The sequence below is a fragment of the Danio rerio genome, chromosome 17, assembly GCF_049306965.1.
Source record: "Danio rerio strain Tuebingen ecotype United States chromosome 17, GRCz12tu, whole genome shotgun sequence".
In the NCBI taxonomy this organism is placed as follows: Eukaryota; Metazoa; Chordata; class Actinopteri; order Cypriniformes; family Danionidae; genus Danio; species Danio rerio.
Genome location: NC_133192.1, coordinates 35,176,624 through 35,194,607, shown reverse-complemented (window position 1 = coordinate 35,194,607; position 17,984 = coordinate 35,176,624). Strand labels below are relative to the sequence as shown.

Below are 17,984 nucleotides of genomic sequence, written 5' to 3'. Positions count from 1 at the left end.
ATATTCAATGCTGTATCAAAAATGTACACTGTACACAAATGTTTGTGTTTAAAATATACTGCATGTGCACCCTTGTGCATCCACAATGACGTTCTTTTTTATTGTTTTTGTGATTATTTTGACTTTGTAATTACAGACAAAATGCACATATTTTGGTTTTTAGCTAAATTAAAAAATCTCACCCATAAATATATTTAGACTTAGTAAATAAAAAAGATATATTTACACAGGGCCTTCAGCAGAAAAAAAACTGTCCCCATTTAAATGTTTCATTCTAGTGTCATTCAAGCATAACTCATACATGCTTTGTTTAGAAAAGAAAAACTTGTTAGCAACGTAGGTTCTAACATTTATATATATATATATATATATGTAGTACTTCTGATTTTGGAATATATATGGGGGGATTTAAATATATAAAACACAACTTGTTAAGTAATACATTAATAGTATTTATTAATCAAATTCAAACGTAACTGTTCGAGCTCCTAAAACAAATGCAGACTTTTGTGTGTACAACACAATCAAACATTGAGCACACAAATGCTCTCCTGGTTTGCATGCAATGACACTGTAAACGGGGAAGATTTCAAATTCCAGGGCTGCATTAATGAAACTGTCACATCTGCAAGGGAAGAACGGCTTGACACATTGCATCACACACCTCTGCACTCATCTCATGTGTATTACAGTCAGCATCAACGTCTCCTTTTACCCCGCTGCATTTCTCTATCATTGATATGCAATAAACATAGCTGAGCTCATCTGCCTCCAGAGAGGCTGCGCTACCCAGAATCCCAATGTTTGGTAAACGCACAAATATCCTTCCCACACGTGTCAGTCTGGAGCGAAGGCTTTGGTGCTTTCTTAAATCTGACAGGTAAAACTCCCACTTCTGTTTTCTTTTTCCACAAACAAGATGCATGGTATTATTAAATCTCATTCTAATGTGAGTTTCTTAAAAAAAAAAGAAAAGAAGAAGAAAACTGTCCGTGGGCAGTATTTGTTCTGAATCACTTACATCATTAGGGTAGCAACTTGTCAATTCACTGTAGTTGTAAATGCTCTTAAATTCACTCTTATAAAGCAGTTTCATTTGCATAATTCCACTTTGAAAACAAGTGTGTATCTGTTACTGCACATACAGCAAACGTTATATTATGGAGCCTGGTGTTGTTTCGCATCATACACTGCACAGGTTCTCATAATTGCAACAATTGTGTTTTTTTTTTTTTTTTCGTGTTTTTTTCATTCTTCTATGACTTCAAGAAATGTCTTTGATGGAAACGAAAACCTTGATTAAAATGGTGTAGTGTCACACCTACAGTTGAAGCACGCTTTGAGTTTTTTTTTTTTTTATATTTCCCAAATGATGTTTAACAGAGCAAGGAAATTTTCACAGTTTGTCAGATAATATTTTTTCTTCTGGAGAAAGTCTTGTTTGTTTTATTTTGGCTAAAATAAAAGCAGTTTTACATTTTTTTAAAAACCATTTTAAGGTCAAAATTTTTAGCCCCTTTAAGCAATTTGTTTTTCGATAGTCTACAGAACAAACCATCATTTTACAATAACTTGCCTAATTACCCTAACCTGCATAGGTTACCTTATTAACCTAGTTAAGCCTTTAAATGTCACTTTAAGCTGTATAGAAGTGTCTTGAAAAACATCTAGTAAAATAGTACAGACATACAGTGAAAAATAAGACACTATGGTGGATTTAAAATATCTGAAGTGTGTACCTGTTAATGTGTTCGTTGGTTGTCTTGTTGTCTAGTTGGTCTTTAGAAAACAAGAAAACTTTTTTGTTTTTATGTGCATATGGTTCATTTAAAAGTATAAAGTTCAAGCTTTATTTGAACATATTTCTTATGTCTGTGAAGCAAGAATTCGTCGTAAAAGCACATTTCTGGTCCGAGCTTTGCCCCTGGAGAAATGTTAGTCTATATCAATCAATGATTGGCTCCTGCACTACTAGGCAGGGCTTCGTTTGCCATATTGACCGTTACACTTTTCCCTATTCAAAACTATACTAGTGACATGTCTTGTGTTTTACAGCGCTAACAAACAGCATTTTGCAGGGTTCCTAATAAAGTCTTCAGAATTGTTTTAAGTTCAGTTTAAATTAGTAGTTTGAACAAGCAGCAAAAAAAAAAAAAAAAAAAAAAAACAATGTTTGGGTGTACGACAGTGTTGTCAAGAATCATCACTGAAATTTTTAAAAACGTTGTATGTCATCTCATAAACAGACCAGCTGATGTTCGTGGCTTTAAGAACATGCATGCTCAACAGCACTTAAGCAATATCGGGAATCTAATATTTTAAAAAAATTTATTAAGAAAGTTTATGGAGACAAGTATCGAGTGAACACGTGTACGATGACCATAGTTTCCAAAAATTGGTGTTTTGTCCATACAAATGTCTATGCAAGAGGCAATATTTTGAGTTTTTTCAGCTCTTATTTATCCTTTTTTATATCTTATTTATATTTCAAGGCACCGACAATGCCGATGCTGTGCAGACAAAAGGACGAAATTATATAACTGTTTTGTGGATTGACTTAAATCCATTGTCGTGTGATGGGGTCTTATTCTCAAAAAAATCTCATATTATAATCACTGCAAAATGAATCTCCTACATCATATGTGTACTTTGTTTTGTCTGACAAGACAAATCACCGAGCACAGAATTTAATCACTTAAAAAAACTTAGGCATTGATTGGACACTGCGTTCCTAAGCTTAAAAGCAAAGTATATGATCAGTAAATATTATCAGCACTAATCTTATGAAACGTCTGCAGATATTGGTTCCAATACACATTTCACATGTTTTTATATATATAAAAAAAACATTTATTACGCTTAATTTGACAATCATAGTAATTTAACTTTTTCGATCCCTTACCTGGACATAATGCTGATATAGGGGAATTAAACTGATTAAAAGCTTTAAGAAACAACCTGCTCAGGTTGTGCTTGTGATGAAATTTCAGGTTGATCACGTTCTTCAAATGTTTTACCATTAGACTTGAGATTTGGTTTCTGACATGCTCTGTACTGTAAGTGATCAATTAATCAGACTAAACTTACTGACCAATCAGAGCAAAATAGACCCAGTGAAATTGATATAAAATATATGCTATGAGAAAATGTAAATGTTTTCGACTTCAGATGCAAACCGTACTGTAGCAGACCTCCAAAACAAACTTGGAAGCCTTTAAAGTTGCATAATATTACTAATTTACTCTTTCCAACTGTGAACACACATCATAAATAATGTAAAAAGTATTTATTACCAGTATACATTTTTAATACAACAAACACCAATCTTTGGTTTGACAAGTGTTGCACACACAAAAGCAGCCCCATTATACAAATGCATTCATGCTGCTTAAAATAATGTGCCAAAAAAGCAGAGCTTATGCCTAAACTATAACGTATACTTTGTGAGATACAAACCAAACATGAAGAAAATATAACACAGAGAGCATATCTGCATGGAAAATGACTGAGTATATATAATATGAGAGCAATGCAGGTACACAGTCGTTTCAAGGTCTGTAAAGACGCATTGCTTTAAAAAAAAATGTACAAATGAAGAAATAAGCACCAAAAAAACAGGGTATGAGTCACAATCTGCCGAGCCCTGAGATGTGAAAAGATTTGCATTGTTGGAGATTTAAAGTTTCATTTGTAAATCATGAAACTTTCAAGGACTGAACTACGCAGATCTGCTGAAGTCAAGGCTGAGTAAGGTGAAGGATGTCTCTGCCGCGTGTATGCACAGATTTTCTTGACTTTCAAAAAAAAAAAAAGACTTTTTATAAGGCAGGCTGTTCATGTGAGGCTTACCATGCTCCTGTAGGAGAAAAAAACATTAGATCCTTTTTCATATTCCAGTCCTGGTTCTTTTCAGTGAAATGCCAGTCCCCTGAAAGCCAGTTTCCCTTTTTGTAATTTCCCTGGGCAAATAGCACATTCTGCTGTGTGGCTAGGCATTGTAATGTCAGCTTACACTCTTTTGTATCACATACATTCTTTCATATATTAAAGTTGTCTGATCAAGCAGCTTGCTAAAGATCCACCTGTCACCAACACAAATGTACAAATGCATTATTTCATATCAAACTCTCTGGTGCTGTTGGTGTTGATTCAGTCTCGTCCACAGACTCTTGTTCTGGCCAGCGACCGTGGCGGTAGACAAAATAATACTCCTTGCGAGGCTGGCTGTGGTGCAAAGTGGATTTGATTGCGAGAGGAAACTCCTCAGGAGCCAAATGATTGTAATGGCCCTCCACCAACACACTCAGGCAATAGGACTCAGGATCCAACACCTCAAACTTCTCAGCACACTGACTGCACAGGTCTTTCGCGGTAGTGTTGGGACGCACTCCCAGGGTCTTGGTGTTGGAGCAAGCCTCCAGGAAGGACACATTGATGAAGTCCTGACAGGAAGGTAGAATAAATATGTAAAGAAGTTATTTATAATGTTGACTGACCAGTGATTTTCATTTTCACTAATCATTTTCATAAATTATGTAAAGGTATTGTATTCAGGTAAAATTCAGGTAGTGGAATATTGTTTTGTATTAAAATCCATTTCTCTAATAACCACTAGCATTACTTAGCATTATGCTAGGCTTTGACAACACAATATTTTGGAGTGTTATGATCGTCACTGTATTATAATATGCAATATTGTCATATAAATTAATATATTGTTATATTCATTAAATTATATTAATTTAATTAATATAATTAAATGCTCATAGATTAATTGAATTTGCTTTGGAATATGCAACGCTATCCCTGACAATTCATAACTGTTTGATTTAATGGCAAATTTGTTAAATCCTTAATTAATTAAGACTTCAATTAAGTCTGATTTGCTTATCCCCTAATGACGATTGGGTTTAGGGGTGGGGTTTTAAGCCTCCAAGCCTCCTTTTAAAAATAGTACATTCATCCAATTTAGCCACTTAACTGACAAAACATAAAATAGTTACGTTAAAATGCAAAGAAATAAACAGTATTAATTTAATGCCTTGCAACATTTGCCATTCGTAGCTTCATACACACATTACTATTTGTTATATAATTATAAAGATAATCATATTTATATAAACACTATAAATGAAGAGGATATCTCTCCTCCTGTGAATGGAGACACAGTGCATAGCAGTGCAGCACGTCTCTTGCCCTATCTATTTCAACCATTAACCCTGGATTTTAAACATACAGTAGGTGAACTCAGCAGAATGACGATGTGTCTGAATGGTCACAAACTCAACTGATAAAAGACAAGGTCCACCATTCTTCAATTCCTGTACAGCTCTCCCGGCAAAAAACGCTTGCTGCAAGCCAACATTTTTGCTGTATCGGCCCTGACAGCATCACGGGGGAAAACATGCAATAAACCCCATGGATCATGGAAACAAACACATACAACACGTGCCGTGCACAAACGTGGACATGGTCTCACCCAGTAAGTGAGTTTTACAGCTTGACAGGTCTGCCTTGCCTTCGGATAGCACATGCTCTCATAAATAATTAAGAAGCAGGGTCTTCTCATAGGATAAGAAAACGCTGCTATAAATAATAATGAGAAACAGACACATCATCACTCCACTAGCAGATTAGCGCTACATCACCGATTTTCCACTAATAATGATCTTAAACCTGAAAGCTGAAATTAGCTGATGAAAGCTTAAAATTATCCAGTTTTCCCCACAATTAAAGCTGACAGATGCTAACGTTGTCTTAACTGATGCTCAAGACACACAAATATGTTAAAATCTTTAAAAAAAAAAGTACTCCAGGGGGTCTTGAACCTTTAAGGCAATGGGTTAACTCATCTTTTAAAGTAAAGTCAGCTAATCGCTTTAAAGAGTACTTGGTTTAAACAAAAAAAAAAGGTAAAGTCAACTAACCATTTTTTTACAGTATAGATTAGATACGGACAGGTTTCTAGATGGATATGCACAAAAATCAAACATGATGACAGTGTGAGCAAGGCTCTACAGTACCTGGACAGATGTGCGAGACGCTCTGGCTTTGTTCAGGGTACGACGACGCTCCCAGCGATGGATGGAGTCCTGGATCTCCAAACTTAGCTGTCTGGTGACAGCTTGTTTATCGAAATTTTTGATGTGCTCCAAAGCTCCATAAGTGGTAGTGAGATAGTAGGAACCTAGAAAAATGCAGATATGTGGTGATTATGTTGAACTAACTTTGGCTGGCATGCTAGCTGACATGCAGACTAAATCAATTATAAACATTTTATTTATTTGTGTCTTTAACTATGGCAATATTCTGTCTGAAGAGTTTAACCTTTGTGAAACTAAGAATTCCTTCATTTTCTTTTGGCTTAGTCCCTTTATTCTTCAGGGGTCACCAAAGCGGAATTATCCGCCAACTTATCCAACATATGTTTTACACAGCAGATGCCCTTCCAGCTGCAACCCAGTACTGGGAAATGTCTATACACACTCAGTCACACACATACACTACTGACAATTTAGTTTATTCAATTTACCTGTACCGCATGTCTGGACTGTTGGGGGAAACCGGAGCACCCGGAGGAAACCCACGCGAACATGGGGAGAACATGCAAACTCCACACAGAAATGCCAAGTGACCTAGCCGGGACTCGAACCAACAACCTTCGTGCTGTGAGTCTCCGTGTCACCCCCTAATCTAAATTTAAATATTTATAGTTTTTTTTTACTTTTAGGGATGCAGTGATATGTAAAGTAAACTCTGGATGCAGGCTTGATGATGCAAGGTGAGATTGCATTCAGAGATGCTATGTTAGACATAATGCACTCAATGGAGCTAGTGACATCACTGTAAGTGGTAGGATTAGGGGTGGAGTTAGTTGTGGGCATTTAAAAGCATTGCATGCAGCTCAGATTGCAACTGCACCAGGTCTGCATCCAGACCCCTCTTAAACTTTGACAGATATAGATAACCGATGTCTATTTATGTCTGGAAGTCAATAACAGATATGTACATGCAGCTAAATAAGAAATCTATTTTAAAAAGCAACAACTTACACAGGACAACAGACAAATGCACCACCGAAATTTTTCCTTTTCCATAATAATGTGTTTTCTCTTAAGCATAAAATGTCATGTCATGTGGAAAGTATCAATCAAAACCCTCATTTAACACGTCTGAAGTGAATCAACCAGCAGAAATAACTCAATACATTGTTTGATCATTTCTTATTGGACCGATAACATTAAAATACTTACATACAGTTTGTTGCTGCTAATAATTTGTGCATTACTGTCATATCTAAGACCCAAAGTTTTGATCTTAAAACCTGGAAATCTGAAGTTGTTATTATGCTAAAAGCATTGATTGGACTTATTATGCCCCTTATTATAAGACGTAAAATAGGTATTTGATGTCTCTAGAGCAGAGACATGAGTAGGACCCGTGGGCCAAAGTTGGCCCATTGTAACCTTTAGTTTGGCCCACCATCTCATCTGAAAAGAGAAGAATGATGGGGAGTAGGTTGGGGGTACAATTCATCTGGACCACTTGTCTTTGGACTGTGGGGGAAACCGGAGCACCCAGAGGAAAGCCACGCGAATGCAGGGAGAACATGCAAACTCCACACAAAAACGGCAACTGACCCAGCCGAGGCTCGAATCAGCAGTGTGCACCATTGCGTTGCCATGCACAAGAAATCACTGGGCAAATCAAGGCAAAGGCAAGAGAACTCCAACGTGTTATAAATGGGATTTTTTTTTTTGTTGTTGTTTTTTTTACTGTAATTAATTTATTATGAAATGTTCAAAACTACACTGCATTTTTAATTGATATGTTTAAAAGTAACATTTTCTAGTTATTTATAAATATTAGCAAATAAATTAAGAAATTACCTATGGCAAATTGAATGTAATATGGTTTGGTATATTTAACTTCAACCCACAACTCTAAATCAAGTTTGGTTCTTGCCCCTTTATTAGAAAAAAATTGGGCACCCCTGTTCTAGAGTGTGTATGTAAGGTTTTGGCTTAGAATACATCACAAATAATGCTTTATACTCATCATGCTTTTTACAAATACAGGCTTTAACACTCTGATGACATGTACCAAGGCAGAATGTCAATAAAAGTGTTTCTGCAGATGTGAAAAATAAAATGTAAATATTTTTATCATTACAAGCTGGATATATTCACAGACTGCTGCCACACAACTGTGTTTAAACCCCTAATAAAAGTGATTTTAGCTCCCCTTGGACAATGAAACATGATCTAAATTGCATCCATGGCCATAATATTCTTTTTTGTTCATTACTTCTGCGAGCTGCGAGTTATGCAAAAGCAAGTGATTATGCAAATTTTGTATAAAATCTAATTTAATTTAATTTATTTACGAGGAATTGAATGCTGTTCAGCCATTTTATCCCCCAAAATGAATCAATTGCATATTGTATATTGAATCAGCATCATTTCTTTCAATCTCATTTACTAAACGCTTCAGAATGTGGAAATCACTTTGATTTTCTACTGATTTTCCCCAAAAAACACAGACATAAAGTAGTTGCATTGTACTTTCAAGCATGCAATCTGTCCATACTTTATTACAGTATCAATGTACATTCACTTTGGCTCGGATATGTGTGTGCGTGTGTGTGTCCATACCCTCTCCGAGCTGCAGCGCCGGATCCATTAGCTCCATCATATACTCCACATCCAGCAGCAGAGCAGTGATGTTACATCGAGCCAAGACATACATCAGCACAGGCAGGAAGTCATCAGCCCCGTGAGCCCTTCCTGTTACATAACAATCAGGAAATAATCAAAATACATCCATTAATAAAATACCACAACATTCAATCATTCATTCCACATTAATTATACAACAAGCACTTCAACAACACGTTCCTTCAAAATATGAGCGTTATGAGCAAAAGTCACCCGAAAGACTGGTTTGAGAATAAACTCTGCGGTGAGAAAACACGGATGGAATTCAGTCATAAAATGTCATGGAATTTGGCAGATTTGGATGAATAAAACAGTTGAAATGCACACTCATCAAATCATGATTCTTATTATGGTGTGTTTGAATATTAAAGGGTTTACCAAATGTTTTACTCACACAAGTAGTTCTTTATTTCTATGATTTTTTTTTTTTATTATTTTGAACACGAAACAAGATATTCAGAAGAATGTTGGGAAAAAACCAACACTGCTTCCCAATTCACATACTTTCTATCCTAAAAAGTATTTGAAAACAGAATTAGTATGTCCCAAATTGTAGTATGCTGAAAATAGTATGCCGAAGGTTTCAGTAAAAACTTTAAGAGTAGAAACGTCTATACTCTAACCGCTAGTATTCCCCAAAGTACATTGCAAATTGGATGTGCGTTCGATTAGAACTACAAACTCAAGTGGAAAGAGTAAATAAACCACAAACATGATAAACGTGCGAGACCAACCGTCAAGTAGAGAGGCTTTGGTAAAGATGTTTGTATGAATGTTAGTTAATATCTAGCCTACTGGAAAATATTTTAAGTGTGTTTTCCGTGTTATATTTAATCTGCAACAACAATACTGAACTTATATAAAGACAAGCTTGGACATTCATTCATTCATTTTCTTGTCGGCTTAATCCCTTTATTAATCCAGGGTCACCACAGTGGAATGAACCACCAACTTATCCAGCAAGTTTTTACGCAGCCCTTCCAGACGCAACCCATCTCTGGGAAACATCCACACACACACATTCACATACACAACGGACAATTTAGCCTACCCAATTCACCTGTACCGCATGTCTTTGGACTGTGGGGGAAACCAGAGCACCCGGAGGAAACCCACGCGAATGCAGGGAGAACATGCAAACTCCACACAGAAACGCCAACTGAGCCGAGGCTCGAACCAGCGACCTAGCAACCTTCTTGCTGTGAGGCGACAGCACTACCTACTGCGCCACTGCTTCACCCCAAGCTTGGACATTAACTTAATATAATTAATAATATAATTTTCATGATTTTAAGGAAAATTTGACTTTTTTTGATGATTAAAAAGATTTTAAAACATTAATATAGATAGATGGATAGATACATATTTCTACATAGCTTTCTCTGTCTGTCTATCTATCTATCTATCTATCTATCTATCTATCTATCTATCTATCTATCTATCTATCTATCTATCTTAATGAATGGCTGATGTCAAAAATATACTACTATAGGTTATATTTTAAAATTAAACCTGCACTGTGAAAAACGCTGCCACAATATTTGGAGGTAGAGATTGATGCTATCTGCTAGTAACACATTGAATGCATTCACTGCAACAGTGCACAGATTCCTGTTCAGTCATTTGTGCTCTCTGTGTGTGTGTGTTTTTTTTTTTTTTTGGATGTATGTAAAACAAGAAATATGTGCCAGACAGAAATGCACTCGGGACTGCTTCTGGAGTCCGGCCAATATAATATGATTCAGAAAATGCTGAGAAAGCAAAGCAAGCGTCACAAGACTGACATTATGCAGTATTGCCAAATCGTTTTAAGACTTGAGGCTTTTAAGGCTTAAATTTGAGCATTCTGTAGTGTGCAAAACACTAAATACATATGTGGTCAAACTGATTTGTTTCTGTTTACCCATGAGTAGACGATGATACGCCCATAATTTATTAAATATAATCAACAATAAACTAACATCTGGCTCATTTAAATAGTGAAACACGCGGCTAGCAGCTGTGTAAATGAAAGATGAAGTCTATTACATTATTTAAGTTGCTATATTCTGTACCTGTCACTGTGTGTCTGGGTTTTTGCACCAGCTTTATCACTGGTGCATTTGAAGTAGACAGTAAATAAAAGAGCAGTCAACTTACTGACCAAACTTGAAGGCTAATTCACACAATTTTTTTTTAATTTTTTTTTTATTATTATTATTATTTTGTTGTTGAAGACTGAACAAAATAAGGTTTGTGGTTCACGTTAGCTGAAGAGAGTGTCTTTTTTAAAGTGTGCTTTTAAAAGATGTTCCTAACATGCTCACAAATTCACATCCGCATAGTAGTTCTTGTCCACATTTAGCAACTTGTTGTTTTTAAACCCCACAGCTGTTTCAAAATGCACACTGAGCTTCCTGCAATTGATGTTGTAAAACAAAACAGGAAAGTCGGCCTTAACAATAAAGCAACACAATGTGGGTTTTTCTTGCGGCTCCCCCTTGTGGTTGATAAGCGCAATTGCCTGTTTCCAGTATGGTAAAAGTGTTTGTTGCCTTTGTTCACCGTGGGCAGCGAAAGTCATGCACATTTGTTGACTTTAACCTGGCGGAAACCGTGTCTACATATCAGGTAAAATAGCTCTGTTAGCCTACGCTACCATGTTTAACAAATATCATCGCAAGGCAGCGTTGTGTTGGTTCTGTAGGCAAGGCTATTAGATAATTTCGTCCCAGTGTTTGTTTGTAACTCCGCACCTACGCTTAAAAATGTGACGTGATTTAGTTAAAATAGTTAAAAGTGATTTATTTTTCAGACATAGTGCTGCTTTAACCACAGGCCTTTATGGCCCCATGATTTCTACAATGTAGTAAACGTGGATGCAAGAAATTCAGTAAAATAATAATAATAATAGTAATAATAATAATAATAATAATAATAATAAAACGTAAATAATCGTATAATAAGGAAGGTCATGGAATTTAGATAAATAAATCAAAGGGATGTGTTTAATCATATTGTGAAATTTACTATAGTGTGTAGTAGACGTGGGATTAAGATTCTGAATATAAGATTCTGGCGGTATGATAGCCTAACCTCGGATAAAAACATCACGGTTTCACATGTGATTACTGTTGTAAAATATATTCTTTTTAAATGTCTGGCTGAAAAACAACAACTTTTTTTTCCTTTGAACACAATATATTTTAATTTCAGAAACATTTAAAGTATTTTGGAGCAGTAAACATGTCAGGCAAAATAATTCAAATGAATCATTGACTTCTGCTGTCTTCATTAGCTTCAAAAACACTGATTTCTTTACAATTTTTTGCTGTTGTCCTAAAAAAATGTAAAAAAAAATAAATAAAAAAAATCGTACATATACTGGCGGTTTTAAAACCTTGACCTTTACAAACCATGATATACCTTCAAAACTGTTATTGTCCCATGCCTAGTATAGTTTTCATGATTTCAGGTAAAATTGGATGTTTTTTGATGATTATTGTAGAGGGATAAATAGATATTCCTATATAACTAAATACCTTTATCTATCTGTCTGTCTGTCTGTCTGTCTGTCTGTCTGTCTGTCTATAGCACAAAGAAAAATAAATGAAAGTGTAATGTGGAACAAAATATAAACTAGAATTGGAGACAAAAATGATACTTTCATGCTCAGAAATTAAAACCATTTTTCAAACAACCTCATAAATTCCCATAGGATGGCTCATCTCCTTTACTTCATTATCTGTTCATTTTGAAATCATTAAATGAGATATTACAGAGATAATACAAAGGCGCCACAGACTGAATCTTTCAAAGACTGATTCACTGGGAGATCATCTGTTCTCATCTTCATTTCAAGAAGCTATGCACCCAAATGAGGCAGCAATGCAATTGAAAAACAAAATTGCATCGCAGTACGTTGCAATTTTAATCCAAGTAATTTAGAGTTGAGGTAGTGTTCTCCGTGCAAGCAAATTGCCCCATTAGATGTACATTTCATTACTTCAGTATTACATTCCCTCTGGAAAGCTCCTTTATTGTTGATCTAAAAATAGCACCTGCAGTCTGATACAGTAAGGTTAATTTAAGATAACAAATCCAACACGTAAGAGAGACTAATTAAAACCATAGAACCAGATTTTATATAGTACTATTATAGGGACACTGCTAAATCATTGAATATAAGTTTAACTATAGCAGTTAACATTTAATCAATTAATGAAACAACACAAAATGCCATTGGTAATCACATTGATAATCTGTCTGGGAAAATAGATGTATTTATTTAGGGAGTTTGTGAAACCCAGGTTTGTTAAATACAGCTTGCCATGAGCAAAAGAGATTGTTTTAAACCTTTGAAAATGTTTCGTCGAGGCTTGTGAGGCTTGAAAGTGTTGCAAAGCATTGCTTAAGATTGTGGTTTGGAAGTTGTAACAGAGGAAATGGATCTCATCTGTGACTGTTCTTTGGAGTGGATAATTCTTTGAGTTACACTTGAATAATAGCTCACCTCACCTGGGCTAATCTCAGTGCTCATGAATACCTGTTTAAAAAAGCCCTGAAACAAGAACAGTGTGCATCTAAGGATGAAAGGAAATATAGTAGATCAGTGTTTCTCTAGGAGTATGTTGCAACACAAAGATGAGCCGTGACTATCTGTTCCGAAAGAAAACCCTGCTAAATGCTGCTGCGTGCCAATATTACAGTAGGAGACTATATGGTTGTTCATTTGTAAAAATGAAAACTCTATATATTTAAGACAGACACACAAAGGAATCAGGTTATTTATAGAAGGAGCCAGTTTGAAAAGATGGAAATATAATGCAGATAGTTGAGTAACATGCTCTCATTTTAGATACACATAAACCAATATAACGTGAATCCCCACCAATATCCACTGAAATGTTCCTACCAATAATTCAATCAACTTCAAAGTAAAATAATGCTCCGTCAACCCTTAGTAACCTACATGTGCACAAAGTCAAGTTCGCTATGAGTTTACCGAAATACTATTAACCAAAGCTATGCAATTCATCAAAATTCAGCTTTGATTTTGCCTTCCATGACTAAGAGAAGTAATAACCCCGATAAAACAGTTAAATTGTGTCACACACTTCTCTAAATTTCTCTGCATTCATATCTCCTCAAAGCCCGACTGCAGAAAAAAATCATGCAATTGTTGTCTTTTGCAGCATGGCACGTGATTGTTATTTGTATTATTCTGTGTTTATTTAATATTATTAAGTACTTTATTCATGTTTTTAAAGGCGCGAAACAGAATTTGTGCTGTTCAATACAGATCTAGGGATGTACTGTATATCCCATGTATCAAGAGCAAATCTACGCCCATGGCCTGATACATATACAATATGAAGTGGGTGTCAGAACAGACAAGAAGCACTGCAATAAATTCCATATGAGTTTATTTTACTCCAGTATTTTCAATGAAGTTTTTGCGCTCGCCTGCTGATCCTGACTCCACTAGCAGTTACATCAGTCTTTCATCTTGTTTTACGCTTGAACAACTAAATGAATGTTTAAGTCTATTTAACTGAATGTATTGCAATCACATTACAACATCGATGCTGTAAAAACAACAGCATCTGCAACAGCATCTGATGCTGTAAAAAATTAAAAATACTCGCATTAGACTTTCACTGGAAGTTTATCATTGCCTTTAAAACTCTAGCTGTGTATAGAGCCCATTATTGATTCATTAGTTTGCACTGACTAAATATTCTTTTGATTGGTTAATTACTGTCCATTGAGAACCATTCATTCATTTTCTTGTTGGCTTAGTCCCTTTATTAATCCGGGGTTGCCACAGCGGAATGAACCGCCAACTTATCCAGCAAGTTTTTACACAGCGGATGCCCTTCCAGCCGCAACCCCTCTCTGGGAAACATCTACATCCACGCACACACATTAACACACATACTCATACACTACGGACAATTTAGCTTGTCTTTGGACTGTGGGGGAAACCGGAGCATCCGGAGGAAACCCACAGGAAGGCAGGGAAAGCATGCAAACTCCACACAGAAACGCTAACTGAGGCGAGGTTCGAACCAGCGACCCAGCGACCTTCTTGCTGTGAGGCGACAGCACTACCTACTGCGCAAAGTTTTACAACTTTTTACAAGTTTATGATGCTACTAATACATTTAAACTGCCAAAGAAAGAGAACAAGATTATTTTGCTTTCCCCACTGGCAGAGTGTTTTGCTTGTTTTAAGGAAAAACTTTTGACATCTTATTTCTGAAAACCAGACAATAAATTTTGCTTGTCTAGAAAATGCTTCTTGATTTTAAGAATTTTGAGATGTTTGAACTAGAAACAAGACTCTTGAAACAAGACAAAAACAATCTAAGAAATGTATTCTTTTGCAGTGTACGTACTTCTACTTACTAACTTATAGTTTTATTAGGCCATGGCACTTGATATCTGCTGTAGTATGTACTGGACAGCATGTACAAAATCTACCAGCCCAGAAATATCATTCTAAGTTTTGGGTGCACTTTATTTTACAGTATGTGGACTTTATACACACTTTATATACACGATATATCCATAATAGAGCCAATATGGTTTCATTGAAAGTGATTAGCTTATTAGCAATAATTTAAAAAAGGCTGATATAATGATCACATGGAGGCAATAAGTTTCACATATTTTGAATAATTCAATGTTTTTATCAGCACAAAATCATTAAATACAAAAAATAATAATAATCTTGTGTGTGTAAAATGAATATTAATGTTAAAAGAAATTTTAAACAGCAAAAATCACCTTTGAAAATTGCCATACTATGTTTCTTTAACTTTTTCTTTATTTTTTATTTTAACTCTTAATATGTTGGAGAGTTAAATGTTAAATGGATTCAATCCATATGTAGTAAAATCTGGACAGAGAGAAAAAAGATAGCTAAACCAACAACATTTGGGGATCTGTTCAATGAACCCATAAATTATATTTGTTCTATATAGAATATAATATATTTATACTACAGTTGAGGGGGACATTAAACAACTTTTCTCAAGAGCAGTTTTTAAAGGGGATTCAAATAATAAAGCTAAAATTCAAGCTGTTGAGGTCACGTTGGAAAAGAGAAAAGCTGGCTTTTGGACCATTGCACATTTTTGCCTCATTTGCATTTAATGTTGTTTAGTTACACAGTTATTTATAGTATAAAGCATTGTTATTTAGAGTACACTGCAGGGTTTCAGAACATATTTATTGTGTGTAGATTTATGTTCATTCAATTTTGATTAAAAATCTTACACGGTATATAAATAATTATATATTTGAATTAATACTATTAATTAACAAATATTATCTTAATTTAAAAGTAAGATAAGGGATTCGTGTCAGCATTTCATATGCTGCAGTAGCAAAGATACTTATAGCAAAGTCTTCATATTTACAAATAAGGAAGTCATTTTTACCAAATGTGATTGTGCAATAAATGTCACTTATGACTGTAGATTTTAATTATATAAATATGGATTAGTATTTACTTTGATGCTTGTTACTAAGTAGTGTTTTATACAAATCAGCTTTTGTCATATACATTATGGTAAGCTTTGGTGTGACATGAATTTCGCTTTGGGATTAATGAAGTCTAACTAAAAATCAAACAAACAATGCAGCACACTCGTACTGAATATGAAGGGAAGTAAATGCTGCACGCAACACTAGTGCATCACGCCATCCAAACCAAAAGAAGAAAAAAAAACTTTCACCAGCTAGTGAAGTCAATGCAAGTCAGAAGCTTTGGTTGATACAGAAACAATATCCTGAGGTCAAGACAGAATAAATGCTTGGTTACTCTTTTTGAGAATTAAAACATTTATGAGAGTTATTTTCAGATTTGATTGGTCGTTTTGAGATATGATATTTAAATGTAAGCCTGTTGAACTGCTTTAGAGAATTTACTTCCCCATTTAATGAGATGAATGTGCATGACTGAAATAACTGTCCGAGATGTGTTTAAATAAAGAGTTAGCAGAAGTGTCTGGCTAACTGTTGGAGATTTGTACCAAGTAGTTACGAAAAGAACAGATATCTGAATATAATATGACTCATGTAAAAATATAACGTAACCTTTATACAACAATGTCCATGATAGGAAATATATATAAAAATATTTATTATTATCATTTATTTATTATTATTATTATTATTATTTTTTTTTTTTATAGGGCGGTATGGTGGCTCAGTGGTTAGCACTGGCACCTCACAGCAAGAAGGATGCTGGTTCAAGTCCTGGCTGGGCCAGTTGGCATTTCTGTGCAGAGTTTGCATGTTGTCACCGTGTTGGAGTGGGTTTCCCCCACAGTCAAAAGACATGCTCTATAAGTGAATTAAATAAACTAAATTGGCTGTAATGTATGAGTGTGTGGGTGTTTCCTAGTACTGGGTTGCAGCTGAAAATGCATCCACTGTGTAAAATATGCTGGAATATTTGGCAGTTTAATCCACTGTGGCTACCCCTGATAAATAAAGGGACTAAGCCGAAGGTATATGAATAAATAATAATAATAATTATTACTACTACTACTATATACTATTATTATTTATTATTATTATTATTATTATTATTATTATTATTATTATTATTATTATTATTATTATTATGATAAGTCCTCCTTTTTAACTTTATTTGTGTCAAAGTATAATATATTTACTGTTCTTCTGCACCAAAAGTAAAATAAACTTAGTTATGTCTGCTGTCTATCTAATTACTTTCATTAGCAGATTTGGTAACTACTGATAACTGGTAGCACTGATAACTACATTAATGATAAACTCTGATAACTGAATAATGATAAAATGTGTTTGCCTAAGGACTCTAGTTTTTATCTTTTTCAGCAACAGGGAAAATGCATGAGTATTAGTTTTAACATTAAACACCTGAACGTCTCAATATTTTAAAGCAAGTTTACTTCATAAAAACAAAGATAGTCATCACCTAAATAACTTTTTTATTTATAATCCCCACCTGTAAGTTTTGTTTTGGCCTTGTTTATTGTCACTGTAAAAATATTGTATATACACTGTTTGAAGCAGTAAGGGGTTGGATTCCAAAGTTTCTTTATTGTAAATATTATGTCTTGTTTTAATATATAGGTAGGAAGTAAGGTGTAGTAATGTATTTTTCTTTTTGTTATTTTCTTTGTAAGGTGTAGGTAGTTTTATTGTGGGTGTTTAGGTGAAGTGTACTTTTTGTTTATTTTTTATTTTTTCTGTGGGTCCTCGGAGATGTATAGGCTTCACGGTTTGGGA

At 34.8% G+C, this 17,984-nt stretch overlaps 2 protein-coding genes across 2 annotated transcripts in view; one reads left to right on the top strand and one right to left on the bottom strand.

The window, feature by feature from the left end:
• Positions 1-17,984, top strand: part of LOC137488123 (uncharacterized) — a 590,350-nt gene that overhangs the window by 430,431 nt on the left and 141,935 nt on the right. The window lies entirely within an intron of this gene.
• Positions 3,271-17,984, bottom strand: part of rin3 (Ras and Rab interactor 3) — a 31,161-nt gene continuing 16,447 nt past the window's right edge. Inside the window, exons 8-10 of the mRNA XM_001339586.10 lie at positions 8,655-8,786; positions 6,024-6,187; positions 3,271-4,442 (exon numbers count right to left, since the gene is read on the bottom strand). Of these exons, the coding sequence (XP_001339622.2) occupies positions 4,116-4,442; positions 6,024-6,187; positions 8,655-8,786 (623 nt within the window). The 3' untranslated portion in view covers positions 3,271-4,115. The remainder of the gene's footprint in view (positions 4,443-6,023; positions 6,188-8,654; positions 8,787-17,984) is intronic.